A 20,768-nucleotide genomic window follows, 5' to 3' on the forward strand; every position below is an offset into this window, starting at 1 on the left:
AAGTAAGTAAAAGTTCCCATTAATCGGTTTGATAAATACGGGCCCAGATGTCATATTCTGATATTCACAGCGGTCCTCTGAATGCCATGACGGTGATGTGAAAACAGTAGAAACTCAACTTTAGCAACACTGAAACTCTTAAACTTAAAGACTTACAGCCATCTTAACGGAACATTGCTTTTTTTCCATAATCAAACCATGACAACATATTTGACCTGGGCAGAGTTGAGATGGTGCCATCCAGTTCTTGTTCTTCTAGTGACCCACAATGTTTGACCGGTCTGCTCCGGTTTTGCCTCACAACACGCTTCATTTGAGAGGCGCAAATCAAAATTCAGAAGAAGTGCATAGATGGAGAAAGCAGAAGCAACCTGTTCTCCTCCGGGTCACCGACTCTTCTTTCTTTTTTTCTTTTTGTTTTGCCTTGAATACGAGAAGCTGTAAATGACAACAGAGGCCTGATAAAGACAACATAGAACAACATACCAGCAGACCAGACACACACACACACACACACACACACACACACACACACACACACACACACACACACACACACACACACACACACACACACACACACACACACACACACACACTGAACGGGTTTAGCGCTGCGCTCTGGTTAATTGGATTGGACAGTGAAGAGCGTGGACGTCCAATGGGTCTGCCAGACGGCCGACTCCACGTCATGTGACCTCAGCGAAGGCGATGTGATTCTGCAGGGAGGAAGGAAAAAAAAATAAGAGTAAAGTCAGGACGAAGGAGACAAGGTTGGTCTATTCAGGACACGTTTATTTGGACGGATTCCTCAAAAGTAATTTCAGGCTGCTCTTGGTCAGAGTTTTTTATGGAAATTCCAGCCACAATAAGTTTAGCCATAAATCAATCTATGAGGTGAAAGCTCCAAATAACAGAATCATTTATGATTGTTTTCACAAAAAATCAGAAAACCAGAAAGAAAGTTTTGAATCTGAGATGGTTTAAAGGAAAAGTCTGGTATATTTCCACCTGACTGCTTATTTTGAAAGCTGTAGGAGACTCAAACAGCTTGCCCCAATATCTGTTGCTACACAATTCTTTGTTTCCCTAATCTCTACAACCGGGCTGAAAAGTGCAAAGTTGGCACAACCCAAAGAGTCACAAAGACCTGTAAGAACATGAGGGAACTGAGGATGCATTGGCACCACAAGGAGACGCAAGGAGGCAACCCACCAAGCAGGAGAGGAGACATCAAAAACTACGTGGAGGAGGCAGAGAAAGCATCTCCATGGCTCTGGCTGAAAGGGGTTTGCCCACTGGGGCCAGTAGAAAGCCACTTGGTCAGGTCGCCTGGATGAGGGTGTCAGTTCTCTCAACACCCAACAACTCCAGGATACAAACCTGGTCATGTGTCCAAGTATGTGCATTAGAAGGTATACTTAAGAATGGAAATACACCAGGTTGGAATATACCAAATTGCCCTTTAAACCAAGAACCTCAATATGTCCAAAACACAGCATCAGAGCAAGTTGTAAACATATCTCAGAGAAAGTTCAAACAGAAGTAGACTCAGCCCCGAGGAGCGACCGTCACAACATGCACAACTGGCAGAACAATGCCAGTGAGACGCAGCAGCGGCAGGGGATGGTTGTTCATGGAGACTAGAGGCTTTGATTTTCTAATCCAACCTCAGAGTGCGTTTGGCTGCAGAGCGAGAAGACGAGGAGGGAGGGGGGTGAAGATGCAAGCCTGGAGACGTGCTTTCCTCACTACCTCCTCAAGGAGCTATACTGCTGAGCTCACTGCTGAGAGAGGAGGTCCCATTGAGACTGTTCTTTTCATGAAACATGACAGCACTCATTGTTTATTCTAACAAACTCTGTTTATGGCTTCACTAGTGGTGGAGTACAGATCAGTCAATGTTTCTTTTTAGCTTGGGGATGTATTTGTACAGTAGCTTTTTTTAAAATTCTACAGTATAATGAGTATTCTGCCAAGCTGTACAAATATGCCAGCTGATAATAGGCCCTTTGGTACCACATGGTATAGGAGAACTCTAAAGGTGCAGTATTTGACAGATGATATGCCACTTTGATTGGTGGTACGTCACTATGTATCCATTGGTGTCTGCATGCCACATTAAAGGGTATCTCGCTGGTGCTCATGATATACTGTTGGGAATTGGTGTGTGCCTGTGGGGGCATGCTGGTTTCATGTGTAAAGTAACACCATCAGTGTTGTCTTCAACGACATTGTGCATTTTTTTTTTCTGGCCATCTGTGGAGTTGCAATCTGAAATGTTTGATTTTCAATTTTCACCAATGAATCAATAGATGAAAGCAGCAATAACATACCACTAGTCAAACTGGCGTACCACTTTGAGTCGGCGTATAAAACGATACTAAGCATGCTAACCAAAACGATTGGCCATAGATACGACAGTAGACCATGAGTGACAGAAGAAGTAGGACACAAGTAATCAACAGTGACGTACCGCTCAGACTCAGCTCCTGACGCGTCACCCTTCCCTACGTCTTTATCTGTACATCTGATCAACGCTGGAGATGTCCCACTGACCTCCCCTCCTTTTTAGAAAACACACACACCCTCTGATGGGGTTATCCTCACGGTTGCTGCATCCAGCAGTCTGTTGAGGCTGCAAGTTCTAGCCAATGATTTGTCTTGCTTCTTTTATCATTTTGTTTTCATTTGAATAAGGAGAGATATTAGCATTTATATTGGCGCAAACGTCTCTCACATGGCAGTTTTCTCCTGTTGTGTTTCTGGTAAAAAGCAATAACTCACCCTCCAAACCACAAAGTGCCCTGGGTGTTTTAATCTGCTTTCTACAAAGCAGATTTGGTGCAAAATCTGATCAAGTCATTAGCCCGTTTCATTTATCTTTCAGGGAAACTTTACTTATAAATGTACAGCTATGGCATCTTCCAGCTGGATTCTGCATTCCATTCTACAAAAGAAGAAAGAAATAGAATAAAAGCGTGGGATTAATTTTTTTTTTCCTGCCCTGACATTTTGTTCACTGTGGCTTGTTTAGCTTTCAGGCATCTTTACGCTGAGCTATTTTTAGAGCAGTCAATTTTCCACCGAGCCTGTCGTGGCCGAGGTGAGATTTTCTGTTCTTTACAAGCAACTGACAGGCTCTCTCAGCAGGAAGCTGTGAATTGAATCATCAGATAGGAGTCGTGTATTTTCTATGTTCAGATGCTAAATGTGTATCGCGTTAGAGGAAGCGAGAAGAACACACAGCAGAGTAAATAGAAGCACGCTTCTGTTACATCTGGCATCAGGAATTCTGAAGATGTAAAAAAAAAAGGGATTTCACTCAGACAAAGAGAAAGACAGAAAAGCACGTCAACCTCACATGCCAAATACTCTGGACAGTGCTGAGTGTGGCTGCATTTTGCCTCATTCTCTCTTTCATTTCATTGGATACAAACTGGTTTGATCACTATGGACCAAGATGGCCACCAGCCCAACAGATGGGTAGTCAGTAGGCCAAAGGACCATGTTTGGACCAATTTGAACAAACATTGATTTGTTCAAAGGAAATTCCACGCTGGCTCTTATTTTTGTAGTTTTGTCCATCACTTCTATCAGAGATAAAAAGCAAAGCAATAGCTGAGATCTGGGAACATGGTGACATCACTATAAGTAGGTCAGACAAGGCCAACAACAACCAGTTTAACCCAGATTACCAGATTACCTAAACCACTTTATTTGGAGCTCAAACTGAAAGTTTGAACACCTGTTTCAGACGATATCTTAACCTTCTGGACAGATTCAAAAACCATAAAGAAACAGTTAGCTCTGTCTATATTCTTGTCTGTACTGGACTGGGGTGATACTATTTTTGCATCAAAGAGTTGTGAGATTCATACTAGGTGACTGTAAACTGAGACCTGCACTATACTCTATATTTCTAACACCTATCGAGGGAAGCAGCCCATTTATCTTGTACCTCTTCTGCAGTAATCTCAGTGCCTTAGATCTCAGCATTGTCTTGTTTTGGAGGTTCCCAAATTCAAAGCTAACTATTCCTATACCTGCAATGGTTAGATCTGAGAGCAGATCTTTTACCAGATCTTTATCACATATATCTTTTGAAAAGTAGTCACTTACACGCTAAGTCTCCCCCAGTTTTGGACGTGTCAGGGATGGCGTGTCCTTTTCACTCGTCTTTTCAAAATAAACTTCTAGGTTCACAGGAAACGTTACAGTTTCTGCTTGCTATAAATGGCCATTTGTTCACAACCTGTCTGATCTTCTGACTGCTCGTGTTGAGCGTTCACCGTGTTGTCAGATCTCGCCAATTAACTTGATGAATATTATGGTATTGGAACTACTAGAAATGATGGGCAAAACTGCAAAATATTGCTATTAGAAAAGATTTTTTTTTTCTGGTACAGCGTCTATCTCAGCTGTTAAATGGATGAATACAATCTGAAACATAAGACCCAAGTTGTAATAAACCAGAGTTCCCCTTGGATGTGAAACCACTGGAGAATATTGTGTGCTGTTATAAGTCAGTCACTGAAAGCAAGACCGCAGCATTAATAACTACATGTTACAAACTTACCAAGTAAAAACAGGAAACTTGTCTGATAGCAGACAGAATCGTCAGTCTGACACTGCCTCCAGTGGGCTAACGTCGGGGCCTCAATCTAATGGCACTTTAAGTCGTTACTGATTTGCCAGAGTTTTAAGAGTGGAGCGGAGCGTACAAAACACACCGTCTTCAACACACAGGTTGAAAACGCCTCACAATAGCTTGATATTAGCGTCTGTCCCGCACATAATGCCGATTGGCTAATTGGTCAACCCGCCATTGGTCAATGAATTTTTAACCGAGAAGCTGCTGTTTCGTGTCCCCATGCCAGACGAATCAGTCTGGAAATCGTTGGAGTGGGCGGATTGATCAAAAGGTCTCAACCATAGACTGTATATAAGAAGTGGATTTAGTCATCGTGACATAACCCATTGGTTTGTGAACTGCCGTTATGAAGCGTTGAGTTTGGCAATTTGGCCTTCGCCATCTTGCCTTTTTGCAACCGGCGAACCGAAGTGACCACATTTGGACATTGGAGGAGTGGCGTAGACGCGTCGTATACTGCTTTAGTGGCGGCAGTAACCTGTCAATCACAGTAAACCCGCCCTAAAGCATACCCTGCTTCATTTTTGGTCAGACTTCTATACAATCAGACATCCATACAACTGGACGAGTCGCCCCCTGCTGGTCAGTAGATAGAATGCAAGTTTTAAGACACTTCTACATGAGCTTCACACGGCAGAACCGGAGGATGCCTACCGCCTGGTCTGGACCTGAAAAAGGAAATCACCTCTTTACAGACAGCCAATGGGCATGTGAGTATAGCATTAGGACAGTCTTTAAAACAAATGAACACTATCCTTTAAGCATGACCAGCCAATTTACATTTACAACTTTATCTTACACCCAAAACCAACACATTCTCACTCCCAACTAGTCAAATGCCGCTTGGTCAGTGGCCCTACACTTTAAACTTTGACACGCTAAGTCTCCCCCAGTTTTGGACGTGTCAAGGATGGCATGTCCTTTCCACTCGTCTTTTCAAAATAAACTTCTATGTTCTAAGAGTTTCTGCTTGTTAAATGCATACAGTATGTTTTTTAAAATAAACTTCCAATGTAGGTTTACTTGGTTTTCAGGTTTAGTTGGTTAAGTTTAGTAAAGAAAAGCACTGGGCCAGGCTTAAGAAAGGATTGCTGTAGAAATAAAAATGCTTGTAACATTACTTATGTATGTTAGCTATTGAAGTACATAAGTGAACCGAAGTTACATAACAAAAGTAATGAAAAATAAGTCAATGTTTCACACGAGACATGAGCAGCAGTCTCCTGGGTGAAAGTCCTGTGTCCCATCCAAAACTCGTTCTCACTCTTTATACAACATCAGTTGCTCTGAGTGTCTAATACTCACATGGTTTGGTTTATATTAGTGTTAAAGAGTCCAGTGCGTCTCATACAGACACTAAAGGGGGCCTCTATGCCTCGGTATTAGACGGCGAGGGGCGCTGATCAAGCGTCTTCATTTGACGAGTTCAGAGTGAACAAGTTGCCAAAACACACCCAGCACTCATGGGTTCAGTTTGGCATTAACCAGCGTGAGTTAACCAGCCAGATCAGAGTTCCAGTGCCTGCTCTGTTTCTTCATAATAAACCTCAAAGAAATACACAACAAACACATTTGGCTATTTCTGAATCCCATCACCTTAGAGACACATACATATTCAATACTACAACTACCAGTGTTCTCACTGTTGATGTTGTCGTTCACTAATTCATGTCCACTGTTGCTGTCATTTTTAAAATTGACACACTTTGGTAGGGATGATTATGAAAAGTTGGAAAAGGGTGTAATCCTGATATTATTTCTTGAAGAATAAAGCTTTTGAAGGCACTTAGAGTGAACACTTCTTCTATGTGTGTATTATCCTCAACCATGTGCTACCTAATCCTGCATGTCTGTGGCCTCATGCTGTTCTAGCACTCTAAGACAAATCACCATAAGTCCCTCTAATGACGGCATATGTAGGGAGCAGTCCAGGACGAAGAAAACATACATCTTCTCGTTCAATCCTGCTTTTTTACAATGTGAGCCCACAAACAAATCCAGCACAGCCCTAAGTCAGACACAACGCAGCTTGTTTGTTCTGAGTGAGCGGTGAGCATTTGGAGTGGAGCGGCACGAAGTCTGAGTTGAGCGCAGAGCGGGAGAGAGCGGAGGAAGTGAGCCGCTCCGTGAGCGTTGAGCGGAAATTACACTCCGCTCACCTGTCCTGGTCCAACTGCCCTAGGCACTGTGGGTGTTTGATGCTCTCTGTGACTTTTCTTTCCTCCCCCTCTCCAAATCACCCGCCAGGAACTCATGTGCCTCACAAACACACTCAATAAAATATAGGTATTCTAAGGCATTAAAAATGTAAGATTATGAATAAACCACTGAAAGTTCTTGGGGGTGCTATGGCTATCCCAGTGGAAACTACAGCAACTGCAAGCCCTTGATGCACTGAACATATCTCATCTATTCAAACTCTGATTAAACTGTAACCAACTAATATAGTGCAAAAGCAAAAAATGCCAAAATTGGTCATTTTGGAAGGCAATGTGGAATTAGATATTTTCTTATTGAAGGGGATTTGTTGGCCTAGCTAAGTGGTTCCAAAACTGGGGCTGCCCTGAGGGCCCCACCTGAGGGCCCCACCTGAGGGTTCCTCCTGTGCTTTCCCTATTATGACAGGTCAAAACGTCTGCTGTGAAAACGGTAAGTGAATCTGATTCAGATGGGAGCACGAAGATCGGTCTGATGCAAGAAATCAAGATTCAAAAGTCAGAGCAGTCGTTGCCTAATCAGAAGGTCGGTGGTTCGATCCCTGTTCACAGTGTCCTGGGGCAAAATACTGAAACTAAAGTTGCTGTGAGTGTGTGTGTGTGTGTGTGTGTGTGTGTGTGTGTGTGTGTGTGTGTGTGTGTGTGTGTGAATGCTGGCTCGGGTTGAAAAGCACGTTGAGTGGTCGCTAAGAATAGAGAAGTGCTACTTAAAGGCAGTCCATTAATTGACACAAACATCATGTAAAGTACAGGCGAACAGATTTCTTAAGAGGGAAAAAAAAAGATGATTCTCACCTCAACTCTAATTTGCAATTTGATTTCTGGAAATGAGGGGCACATTTGAGAGAAGCAGAACTGTTGAGATCATGTGTATTTGATTTAGATTCCCCGTCCTGGCAGGGCAGCACATATACTGAATACAAGGTTTGACAACGGATGATTGTGTCCCCTCGTTACCTCGGTGTAGTAGCTCTTAGACCAGACAGGACAGAGGCTGGACCTGGTCTACAGAACAATATCAGCCAGTCTAATTCATAAGTGAAATAAAAAGAGAGGTATCGATATGTCCAGAGATTTGAGAGAGCTGGAGTTTGAAACCACGTCACGGTTTGTTGCCTTTTGTTCCTGAGACACTGGAACCATTCGAGACCCTGCAGCCAGTGCAGGAAGTCCAGGAGGCGCTCCTTAATGTAGCAAGAGTCTTCATCTTCATCATCCGTCTCCTACAGCAGTGTGTGTGTAGGTGTGTCGTTAAAAGTCAGACACTGCTCCCTGAACCCTTTATTAGGGCTAATGGTTGGTATTAAGCCCCAAAAGAACAAGAACTGTATCGATGAACAAATGCTAACATCAGGAAACATTCTAACTAGCAGTTTATGCACACATAATAAACCAGGGTTAGGGTATATTATCAACATACTGTATATCTAAGCAATACAATAATTGTCCTATTAGTTAGTCATTGGCACTCGTTTATGAAAAGATGGGAACAAAGTTACAGCTTTCATTTTCCGAGAAGAGCAGCAAATTCCCACATTTGTGAAGCTAGAAGTAACATATGTTAACACTATTAATGAATTAAAAATGAATTCCAATCCAACAAGGAAGCTAATATTTTCACTAATTCATTGCACTTGCTGATACATATTTATTATTAAGACTGCCATGAGTAAATCAACCAATTCTTTGAAGACTAAAAGGAAGTATATAAAAACAGTGGTATGATCTTACTTGGCGGGTGAAACCAATACAATATATTGGGCTGAGAACACTGACACCAGCTCATGTGTAATATACTGCTGAGTGATTGTAGCTGACGCCTGTCACTTTACGTTTACCTTGATGGAACCTCTCCAGGTGTGCTGCCAAATCAACTGTCCGGACTTTTGGTGTCTGTGGATTATTTATTATGTAACTAAAAGGTTGCCAAATATAGTTTGTCCTTCATCCCACCCGCGAACGATTGACCGTCATCGAGTCATCGTGTCATCATGTGTGACATGATGACCAAGGAGTTATTTTGCCCTAACCAAACAATAGTCAACGTATACTCATACAACGGTTCGTATGATATCTAACAATGAAAAGTCATTTCATCCAGAGGTCTGGTATTCGGCTAAAAAATAAACACAATAGTGTTCAAAGAGCCATATTGGTCTAAAGCTGATGTTCACTATGCGTTTGCTTCATACAGACATGTATTACTCCAGCATGAAAACGTGATGGGACTGTAGTCAGGGCTAAAGAAGGTGTGTATTCTGCGTGCAGGTGTGTGGTGCTGTACTGACCTGTGAGGCGATGTACTTCTCCAGAGGACTCTCCATCCGGCCCATGTTCAGCATGGCTGTGTTGGACTGCTCCTCTGGTGAGTCCTCGCTCAGCAGTAACTTGCCTTTGAAGTTATGGACCACACACACCACCTATAACACACACACACACACACACACACACACACACACACACACACACACACACACACACACACACAGCAGAGGACAGAGATGGGTGTGTAACTGAATTCCAAGGACTGATAGAGACTCCTGATAACGAGAGTAACCCAAGAAAGTAGGTCACATATGTGTGGATGGACTTTTTCCTGGGGGCATTGCTGTAGCTGTATGATGGATGTGGGTGCTCCTCTAATAAGGAGCAAAATGTGGCTTTGAGGTTCAAAATGAAATAACCAATTTCAAGTTGGCTGAGCAGAGAAGAGATACAGAAACTCTTCAGGGCTGCAGTCCATTATATCCTAAAGAGCAGTGCGACCTGGGAACTTTGTACGGAGGGTCATGAAGCTCGCCAGCAAAACTTGAGAAACGTCTTTCACAACAAACAACCGATCAGGTGTCGTTTGTGGTGCTTATCAGGCTCTGCCCTCCTGGACCGGAGCTGATCAGATGAAACTCTTTGTGCCTTCTGCTTCACTCACAGTTACCGTGGCGGTATCCTATTGGCCAACCCTGTATCCAACAAAAGTTTGTTACCAGGCAACTAAACTCAATTACGTTTCGAAGGAAACAATTTTCTACCTGAAAACGGTCGCAGTTTTAAACGTGTGGTTAAGATTGTAGACTTAAACAAAACAAAACTCTCATCTCATCTCATCTTCAACCTCTTATCCGGGATCGGGTCGCGGGGCAACAGCTCCAGCAGGGGACCCCAAACTTCCCTTTCCCGGTGCCACATCAGCCAGCTCTGACTGGGGGATCCCGAGGCGCTCCCAGGCCAGTTCGGAGATATAGTCCCTCCACCTGGTCCTGGGCCTCCCTCGGGGTCTCCTCCCAGCCGGTCGTGCCTGGAACACCTCCCTAGGGAGGCGCCCAGGTGGCATCCTCACCAGATGCTGAACCACCTCGACTGGCTTCTTTCCACGCAAAGAAGCAGCGGCTCTACTCCGAGTCCCTCACGGATGACCCAACTTCTCACCCTATCTCTAAGGGAGACGCCAGCCACCCTCCTGAGGAAACCCATTTTGGCCGCTTGTACCCTCGATCTAATTCTTTGGGTCATGACCCGGTCCACATGACCATAGGTGAGGGTAGGAACCAAGATCGCCCGGTAGATGGAGAGCTTTGCCTCGCGGCTCGGCTCTCTTTTCGTCACAACGGTGCAGAAGAGCGACTGCAACACCGCTCCAGCTGCTCCGATTCTCCGGCCAATCTCACGTTCCATTGTTCCCTCACTCGCAAACAAGACCCCGAGGTACTTGAACTCCTTCACTTGGGGTAAGGACTCATTCCCTACCCGGAGTTTCCTGCTGAGAACCACGGCCTCAGATTTAGAGGTGCTGATCCTCATCCCAACCGCTTCACACTCGGCTGCGAACCGATCCAGTGAGTGCTGGAGGTCACAGCCCGATGAAGACATCAGGACCATATCATCTGCAAACTGTAAACACTCCTCCCCACGACTACACCTCGATATCCTGTCCATGAATACCACAAACAGGACAAAGTGAAAACATGCCGTGAACACAACGTTGACATATTAACACGTATTAAGTTTATATGGTCATTTGGTTATTGACACAAATTAAAGTCCAGTATTGTCTCTTTCAGCTGCTGTTTGGTCTGAGCAGCTAACGTACAAATTGTTCTAAGAGCTTTTTCTCTGTTACGAGCCGACTGCTGCTGCAATGAAAAGACACAAAAAGATAAAAGGTAGTAACATCTAATGGAGCTTTTCCAGACTTAATTGTAGAAGTAAATGAAGACCCAGGTAACACCAACTTGTATATTGACATATTTGGTATGCACCACAACCCATCTGGAGGCCCTATAAAAGCTTTATTGCTCCCAATATATCAGCAGTCTTGTGGAGATAATTTGCACATATAAAATAGCATCCCTGCCAAACCAGGAGTGGGCCAGCCTGCTCTTTGCGTTACTGTTCTCTGTGATAATGAGAGCTATTTGTTTGAGGCAGCCATGTTAGAATGAGAGCAGGAGGAGGAGGAGGAGAGGGGAGAGGTGGAGGAAAAGAGAGCAGAGGGTGGAAGAGATGAAGGATGAGGAGGAGTCTCTTTCTCTCTCTCTCTCTCTCTCTCTCTCTCTCTCTCTCTCTCTCTCTCTCTCTCTCTCTCTCTCTCTCTCTCTCTCTCTCTCTCTCTCCAAGCCCTTGAGCCACAGCAAAGAATGTGCCGGCCTCTCTCTGTCCCATGTGAGAGCAAGAAAGAGGATGAGAGGGGGGGGAGGATTATCTTCTGCTGCTGCTAGGAAACATGCTGTATCTAGGGCCCACTCATCATCACTGTGTGTGCGTTTCATGATAGTGTGCAGCACAGCTGTGAGGGGAGGACAAGCCGTGCTACAGTATTTCATAAAGAACCTTCTTTCACCCCGATAGATGTTGTACATGTGAACTCCTTCTTCATCTTTGGCTAATGGCTAACTTTTTTTTAATAGTTAGCCATTACAATGAATTGCTGTTCTGGTACTGAAACCGGTATCAGCCTAAAATGCTGGATCAGGTACCTGCGCGTACACAGGAACAACAAACGACACAAGTCACTCGCCACCCAATCCTGTACATCCTGCCCCTCCTCCCACCGATCGCTACTGCACATGTGCAAATCTCAACGGCGAGAGAGAGTCAAACAAACACAGGACTTTCAACCAGGAGACCGATGTTTGTGTCCCAATGTGTTGTTGAGTTATTGTGAAGTTAAGTTTGTGTTTATATATTTTACTTAGTTTGCATCATTATTTTAAGGCCAACCAACTAAACCTAATGTGGTTTTGTTTAATTACGCTAGTTATTTATCGAATAGTTGTTACGTCAAATTGTGACGTCATTATTTGAACACAAACCATGACCTTTATTCTAATCTTAAAGTTTTTGTGAAGAACTTTAAATGTCATGTAGTCCTGATCCTCTGTATGACCTTCATCAGTAAACGAGACCTTTAGAGAGAAGATCATCTATTTCTCTGTAGATGTTCTTAACGCTCGTCATCGGTGCCACCGGGTCAGATTCTGGTGAAATCAGAGAAAATCATGCAGGTTCACCAGAAACTCCTTCAGCTCAGACCAGAGACCAGTCCACCATGGACAGACCCAGATCCTCCAGCAGAGACCAGTCCACCGTGGACAGACCCAGATCCTCCAGCAGAGACCGGTCCACCGTGGACAGACCCAGATCCTCCAGCAGAGACCAGTCCACCGTGGACAGACCCAGATCCTCCAGCAGAGACCGGTCCACCGTGGACAGACCCAGATCCTCCAGCAGAGACCAGTCCACCGTGGACAGACCCAGATCCTCCAGCAGAGACCGGTCCACCGTGGACAGACCCAGATCCTCCAGCAGAGACCGGTCCACCGTGGACAGACCCAGATCCTCCAGCAGAGACCGGTCCACCGTGGACAGACCCAGATCTGGCTTTTATACCCGTGTCTGGATGTGTGCGTAGTACATGTTCTAGATGTTGGTGAGATAACATCATCCAACAGCTGGACAGATGTCACACACTCCACATCCCTCCATACCTCTGTCCTACGCAAACATAGAGCACATATGACCTCTGTTGGGTTGAGTCTCACCAGGAAAGCGGCGATGGCGGTGCCGATGATGAAGCCGGCGATGACGTCCGACCAGTGGTTGCGGTATTCAGCCACGCGGTTCAGACCGGTGAGGAAGGCCAGACACATGAGCCCGAGAGACAGCACCGGCTTGGCCAGACGGGTGCCTTTCGCCTGCACCGTGCACGTCACGTACATCTGCCAGGGAGGAGAGATGACAGGGTTACTGGAGATCATCTGAATGTTTAAACATCTTGTAAAATCACTGGTTCCATCACATGACTTATTCAGTTAGGAGACATTGTAAAACTCCTCCTTTGGTGCAAAACGACTCTGAGAAAGTCGTCCACGCTCAAATAATACGCCACTACTGTAACAGCTTACTCAGCTGCTTCAGACAGTCTGCACGCAACTAAAACTAGCTCAGAACCATATCGACTCTATTAACAGCAATTAATACAAAGCAAGGCATTAAGCCGTCATTTGACCTGTATTAATGTCACTATTAGAACTCATTTTAATCAACATGAATTCACACTCACAAAACCTGCAAACATTAATGAGGTACCTCATACTTTTTACAGGTACCTCTTAATGTCATGAAAGTCATTGTATAGTATTTCATAAAAAAGGAAATTTTATAGTAAAATATGTCATAAAAGTGTCATAAAAATACAGTATAGTATGTCATAAAAAAATTAAATAATCGAGTATGATATTTAAAAAGTCTTTAAAATGTATATGTAATTTTAAAAATGCTAAAAAGTTATAGAATTGTATGTCATAAAAAGTCATACAAAATCTTTAAAAGTTAATGTATAGTATGCCATAAAGAGTTATAGTGTATACCATTAAATAAACTTTTTCTGACCACTAACTGTGGCAAATGATACATGGTGTTCATCAAGCTGCAGCAGGGAAGCAGACCATAAGAGACAAATAGAAGAACCTGCTTTGATTCTGTGTCTGCTGGATACTGGCATTTTGAATTGTTTTATCACCGTGTCATTAAAGTAATGGGAAATATGTCAGGTGTTATGTGTGTGTTAGTGTGTGTGTGTGTGGTGGTGGTGGGGGGGGGGGGGGTGTAACGTAACCTTTCATGACGTAGATTAGTCCACAATGTCATTGACCTTGCAAGGTTCAGGGCTGATTAAAGACAGCAGATGGTGTTTTGAAATGCCCATTTTTATAGATTTGGTAAGAGACGTCCATATTAACAGCAGCATTGATGTATTTCATATACTTTAAATTTACAGCTTCAAAAACAGGATTTAGTGTGCAGGTACTACTCAAATGATTGCTGCAGAGGTAGCACTTTGTTACCTAGTTCAACTAGTTTGATTTCTGTTTGCTAAAATAAATGAACAGCAGATCCACAAAAGGTTCCCTGTGCTGTGTGGAGAGACTGGTCTGTCAGTTGTGTTATGCACATAACGGTTTAATTGTGTGTTTAAACGTGTGATGAAACAGGTGAAAAGTGTGTGTTGGTTTGACGGCTGATGTAAGAATCTGGGATGTTTGGCTCATGAGCAGTGATGTCAGAAGACAGCACACAACTCACACTGCATGTTTATGAGGATGACATCTGTTTTATCACTCAATATGCTGTCTCAATAGGAAAATGCTGAAAATCCACATTATTTTAGTTTGACTTTCAAAACTATTGTGAAAGTTGCTGTGCTCCTAATGTTTTATTAAAAGGTCTGTGGTGAAATGCCACCAGACAGCTGTGACTGTGTGTAAATAGGAGCCGATATGTTAAGTCTCTCCTCGGGGCATCTTTCTATTTTTCCACCGCTGTGTTTAGACAAGTGCTGGCAGTTGTGCCGCTGCAACTGCAGGATGAAAAAAAAAAATATATATATATATATATATATATATCAGGTTGGAGAAAAGAAGTGAAAGAAGCAGATGGAGAATAATGGAAAGAAGAGGAGAGGAATGACAGGACAGAAGGAAAGAAAGTGGAGGGGGAGGATGATACCCAGAGGGAGAGAGACGTAGGGAATACGTGAGGTGAAGAGAGAAGGAGAGGAGGTGAGGAGAAGGACAGCGGTGAGGAGATACAAACTGGTGAGTAAATGAGAGAGCGGGAGAGGAGAGGAGCAGAGTATAGGAGAGGAGGAAAGAGGAGATGAAGAGAGAGGAAAGAGGAGAGGAGAAGAGGAGCATAGGAGATGAGATGAGAGGAGATGAAGAGAGAGGAAAGAGGAGAGGAGAGGAGAGGAGAAGAGGAGCATAGAAGATGAGATGAAAGGAGGAAAGAGGAGATGAAGGGAGAGTAGAGGAGATGAGAGGAGATGAGAGGAGAGAATGGAGAGGAGAGAAAGGCAAGGAGAGGAGCTAAATGACATTACGCTGTACTCCATGACGATATGCTGTCTTTCAACAGGAAATGCATTTTGTGTAAAAAGCATGCTCGTAACTGAGCGAAGTGGAGCGATAGAGCCTCCAGCATCGTCCTCCTCTCCTCCTCTCCTCCTCTCCATCTGGGCCTCAGATGAGCTGCTGTAAATAATGCATCATTATCATAAGTTCTGTCACATTGTAGTCCAGTCGGCTCAACGCTTATTACAGACGAAGCATTTCTCAAATGAAATGAACTGAATCCAGTTTCTTAAGAAAAGTGAACAGATAATACTTAGATGTTGTCCTTCTTTGAGTAGTCGTTCATGTCTCTGATACGGTATGTTGGAGGATAAAAACGGACCTCAACACTTAGTCAGTACAAATGAAAATGCTGTTCTAGACATGGCTCCTGACATGACAGCAACCGTTGCAATGATTAGAGGGAACATGCAGCCTGTTCGGATAGCTCGGTCAGCGGCCGCCAAAACCACGACGCTCTACGTCGCTAAGGCGGGACTAAAAGAGGAAGTCAGGTGACGCAGTAAAAAGAGCGAGTAAGTCCACGTAGGGAGAAGATCAGGGTGGGTGAGTCAAAAAAAGTTGAGCCTCTTTAAGGTACATTTGTTAGTCACGGACTCACGGTATGAAGGTTGCATAATTTACTTAACTCAGCCTACTTTACTATGTAACAAAACTGCAATCCTTTCCTCAAATACTCACACCAAATGTGGATCAATCCACCGCTAGAAATAGTCCCTCAACAAACATACTTTTTCCTCCAATTTGAGAAATCTCTGACAAAAAAACTACAGTGACCAGAGTATATGTGTGAGCCATGTTTAAGACTTACGTCTCCGGTAGGACTCGGAGCCACAGACTGAGAAGGGAAGTCAGAGGGTATCGAGAGATAGAGACTTCTATACAAGCAGAGGAGTCAGCAACAACCAGAGGCTTCACTTTTCAGAAGCAGAGGTTAGCGCTTGCCTTTGACCAATCACGTGGCATTTGTGGCGAGAGGAGGAGCCTCTGTTACTGTACTTCCTGCTGAAATGCTACTAAACAGCCCTTTGCTCTGCAGGTGGAACAGATGCAGCACAACATATTTACATACACTAGAGTGAAGGTCATCTTTTAAGTATTTTTTTTTTTGTCAAACAGATGTAGACCTACGAATCAGCATGACTGCACTGATTTCTCAGCAGATACAAAGCACTCTCACACACGTTTCACACCTCTAGTAAGACGGCAAACACAAATAGAAAATGTGTTTTCATGTTAATATCCAATGTGGCCTTGATTTGGTGCCATGATATCAGTCTTGGACAAGTTGGAGGGAGGAGGGGCAGAGAGAGAGAGAGAGAGACAGAAACAGACGAATATAGACCCGAGGAAACATGTCTATGTTTGGCTCTAATCACTAATCTGTTGTGTCGAGGCAGCAGACAAAGAGATTAAGACTAATTGTATTTTTCATTAGAGTGCGCAATCTCTTCCAAGGCCAGATCAAGTGTTTCCACGTCTCTACATGGACATTACTCTGCATCTGTTAATAATTCAGGACTTAAATATATGTCGCTTTCAGGGAGCATCCGGTAATGTTCTACAGAGTTCTTCACCGTTAACAGGTTGATCCTCCATTTACATGTTCAAGTCTTCAGGGATCATCCACACATCCTGCTCAACGGACACAGTTGCTGTGGTAATGGTTCACATTTCCTAAAGCGGTCCCCTGACACACTTAGCTCTCTGTCCTTGGACTTCTGTTGTTCTGTAAACATGCTGTTCAACTGATAGACCGATAGACATTCTCATTGGAGACACAAAGAGCTCTACTTCCATGGATCAAGGGATGGAGTGTTTATCACACTTTAGTGCCTAGTGTTTCGTGGGCGTGCAAAATACACTTTTGTGCCGTGTTCACAGCAGACACAAAGCAAATTTTCTCATCAGTGGATTTCACAGAGCCATATTCACTAATTCTAGCAAGCCATTAAACTGCTGGTTTACCACAGCTGTATGAACCCAAAATAAACAGATTTTGTTGTAATTTAATCGCAACAAACGTGTAAAAAAAGGAAGCCAAAATAATGGCTTCATAAAGCAATCTTTTTATGTAATCGCACCATGCAAAAATATGTTTGCTTCTCGTTTGGTGTGAACACGCCATTAGTAAATTGGTGGCCAGAGTCGCCTGATGCGCCTGTGGGACACTTGGATCAGAAAGAATTCTTACTCATACAACATGTGTACAGGAAGCTGTGACAATCATAGCTGATCCACATTTGTTGCTTCATCCCCGTTGAACACAGTACTCTCCCCGTCATGATGCACTGACAATTTGCCATACATGCAATGAGAGTAGAATGTTCTTCTTTGGATTTGTATCTAATTATTGTGAACGTTCAGTTTCACATGAACAGTAGTGATGGTGACAGACTGGTGGCAGGTAAACAGAACGTTGATGAGCTGAAGTGCAGCGAGCATTTCTGTTATCCTGGAATCAGGAGTTTTAGTCGGTTGGCGTTAGAGCAGTCATTCCCAGAGACTTGGTTGGGACGCAGGAGATTTTGATCAGGGTCGCCAAATAAATTGGCCTTTTATTTAACATTTACATCTGCAGTTCACCTTTTGAGTGACATGAGGGAGCCTGGATGTTGGTATTCTTCCAATAATTGTATTCTACTTTTAACATTCAATCTAATGTGAAACGCTAATGTACAATTTGTTTGCTTTACTGGTGAGAGGAAATTAATAGAATCAAACAGTCCGTTGACACAGCCTAAATGCATTTACTAGGTCCCATTTATTAAGCATGTAAATTAATTCTATAACACGTGCATGAAACAAAGTCATAATTTATCAAACATACATCTTTTCTAAATGGCTGGTTTACCTGTTCAAGGCCGTAATAGGTGTTGAGGAAACAGCAGTAAAAATAGTTCATTTAAACATTTGGGGGATTTTATCTTACAGATAAGGCCTGTTGGAAATTGGTTCGCAGTGGTTGGTCATTTTTTTTTAAAAGTTTGTGGAACAGTGCGGTAGAGGATGTAAGTGAAACCCCAACTATGTATTGCACAGTTTGGGAGCAATGCGGACAAAACCGGTTTGTCTTAAAAAGGCACGTAAAGTTTCCAAAGAACGTCACTAGAGCTCCCTGACACGAGCGCGCTGACACGAGCGCCCTGACACGAGCGCGCTGTCACGAGCGCGCTGACACGAGCGCCCTGACACGAGCGCGCTGTCACGAGCGCCCTGACACGAGCGCCCTGACACGAGCGCGCTGACACGAGCGCCCTGTCACGAGCGCCCTGACACGAGCGCGCTGACACGAGCGCCCTGACACGAGCGCGCTTGCATGGCAGCTAAGAAGGCTGCCGACTCCCTGCGTTTGGACGAAACATGATCACTTGGGCAAGACAGGTCGCACAACTTAAGTCTTTATTGTTACTCTATAACCTCTAATAAATAAAACGATTTGAATAGGGAGAAGTCAAAATTGACTTTGGTCATTTAAAAAACACATTAACGGTATGTGGGTTGAAGAAGAGCTCTGTACTCTGTTGCACTATATTTTTCTGTCTTTGTGTGTGTGTGTGTGTGTGTGTGTGTGTGTGTGTGTGTGTGTGTGTGTGTGTGTTTGTGCTTGTGATGTGAGTTGACCTTAGTCACTCTGTAAGTGATTCTCTCAGCAGTTGTTGGGTAAACTGCTCACAACAAGCTTTGTTTTCTTTTATTCTCGATTGGGTTACTTCATCTGTTAATCGGAGCAGAGTGGACTACCGGAGGTGATGTTGCTGTTTGTTTGTGTGTGGCCTGCAGTCAGCGTCCCTAAACTAATTTGTGCAGTCATTATTCACGTTACACTGACAACTGTTATCAGGTTGGATCGGTCTTGTATATGATGTGTGTGTGTGTGTGTGTGTGTGTGTGTAATATTGTATCACAGAGAAATCTTTAAATATTGATAACATTTAAGTTAAATTATCAATTTATTCAAGAAACAAAGAACGTCTTTGTGGGAAACACATTTGGTGAAAGAATGGGAACATACATCTCCACTGCTGTGTATGGAGGTAGAAAACATTCGAAGATGAAGTCCCCTCTTGGCAATTAATTTATTTTTTTTTAATTAAAAAGCACATTTGTAGTAATATTCTGGGAGAAGACTTTTAAAGTAAATTTACTATTCCAGTTTTTTTTTTTTTTTTTTTTAAATGACCAGAAACAGAAGTCCACACTTGGTTAGAGTAGCATGACAGTCCACTGTTGGTAGTGTAGGAATATATGTGTGTGTGTGTGTGTGTGTGTGTGTGTGTGTGTGTGTGCGTGCGTGTGTCCGTCCTTCACCGGGTCAAGGATCTTTCTCCCTGTGAGCCTCGTGTGAGTTGTCACATGCTATCAGTTTTATACTATACAGGAAAAAAACAACTTCTAGTTGAGCTCCATAAAACATACATGTTGTATTTTAATGTGTCCCTGCTGGACCTCATTTGACTCTTCAGGTCAACTTGATTTGTCTTTACAGGCTTTTTCGAGCGTTTCATAGCCGTGCGAGCGCTCTATCCTATCTCCCATTTGACGTCGGGCATTACCAGCTGTCGACTCGCTCACTATATCACAGGCTTGTCGGCCGAACCAAGAGGGGAACATGACAAATTCAACCTCCGCTCGATGCTGCTTCAGACATCAATCTCTCCGTCTTGCCAAGTTCAAATGGTATCCTGCTGGTGTGGCTGAGGGGGACGCATAGATGTGTGATGGAGCCAGCCTGTGTTCATATATCAGGCCGATTTAAAGGGCGATATCACAGAGGTATGTCACCTCTTATTTCAAATGGTATCAGGTCCAGTCAGAGAGGTCCGATACTGATAAGATGGACACAATGTATTTTTCCTGAAAACACATTTATTGTTGTTGTGTAGCTGTTATTAGGGAATATTTAACTAGAAGCGTCATTGTATTTTGCAATAGTGACGGCAAAAGAAATATCGAAAGAGTGAACAAATCTTTTGCTTTGCTTCCATTTTTCACTCTGCAGTCTACTTTAAACAAATGTAAAGGGAATGTAACTATATTTCTACATTTGGAGCTAAATTTGAAATTATTTCTATGCAAAATTTGCAAATTAGGTGAGAATTTTTTTGTTTGACGGGGTTGCTATGTAGCTCGTGATGATGGAGCGTGCTTATTACATCATGTTAGCGCAAGACACTTAGCAAGGTTGCTCATAATGTTACTGAGGCACAGAAAGACTCTGTGAACGTGTTGCTTCTCTATATTTGCAGACGTTTGGTGCCAGGATATGTAAGCAACCTTCAATGGAATGAATGGGGAACCCTCTTGGTATCTAGTTCTCTTAATAAATCCATGCATTCAAACCCTCAGAAAGCACTCACACATGCTGTCACATGCATGTGTGATTGTCTGGTCTTCCCTTAAGAGAAATCCCACGGTGCATAGGAAGACATATTCCAAGCTTTGTTTTGAATAAACCGATAAATAGCTCAGCAGTGATACAATACCCAA

The 20,768-nt window shown here is 43.4% G+C and overlaps 1 protein-coding gene across 3 annotated transcripts in view; it reads right to left on the bottom strand.

Annotated features, from left to right (window-relative positions):
- Window positions 1-289: 289 nt before the first annotated feature.
- The window catches only part of plppr5b (phospholipid phosphatase related 5b), a 94,097-nt gene continuing 73,618 nt past the window's right edge, over window positions 290-20,768 (bottom strand). For all 3 annotated transcript variants that reach the window (XM_068709601.1, XM_068709603.1, XM_068709602.1), the window contains 3 exons: window positions 12,909-13,085; window positions 9,159-9,290; window positions 290-719 (listed from right to left, as the gene is read on the bottom strand). In XM_068709601.1, coding sequence (XP_068565702.1) covers window positions 690-719; window positions 9,159-9,290; window positions 12,909-13,085 — 339 coding nt within the window. In that variant the 3' untranslated portion in view covers window positions 290-689. The remainder of the gene's footprint in view (window positions 720-9,158; window positions 9,291-12,908; window positions 13,086-20,768) is intronic.

The sequence above is a fragment of the Cebidichthys violaceus genome, unplaced genomic scaffold (assembly GCF_023349555.1).
Source record: "Cebidichthys violaceus isolate CVI_PGR_0920_01 unplaced genomic scaffold, fCebVio1.0.p SCAF_15, whole genome shotgun sequence".
Taxonomy (NCBI): domain Eukaryota; kingdom Metazoa; phylum Chordata; class Actinopteri; order Perciformes; family Stichaeidae; genus Cebidichthys; species Cebidichthys violaceus.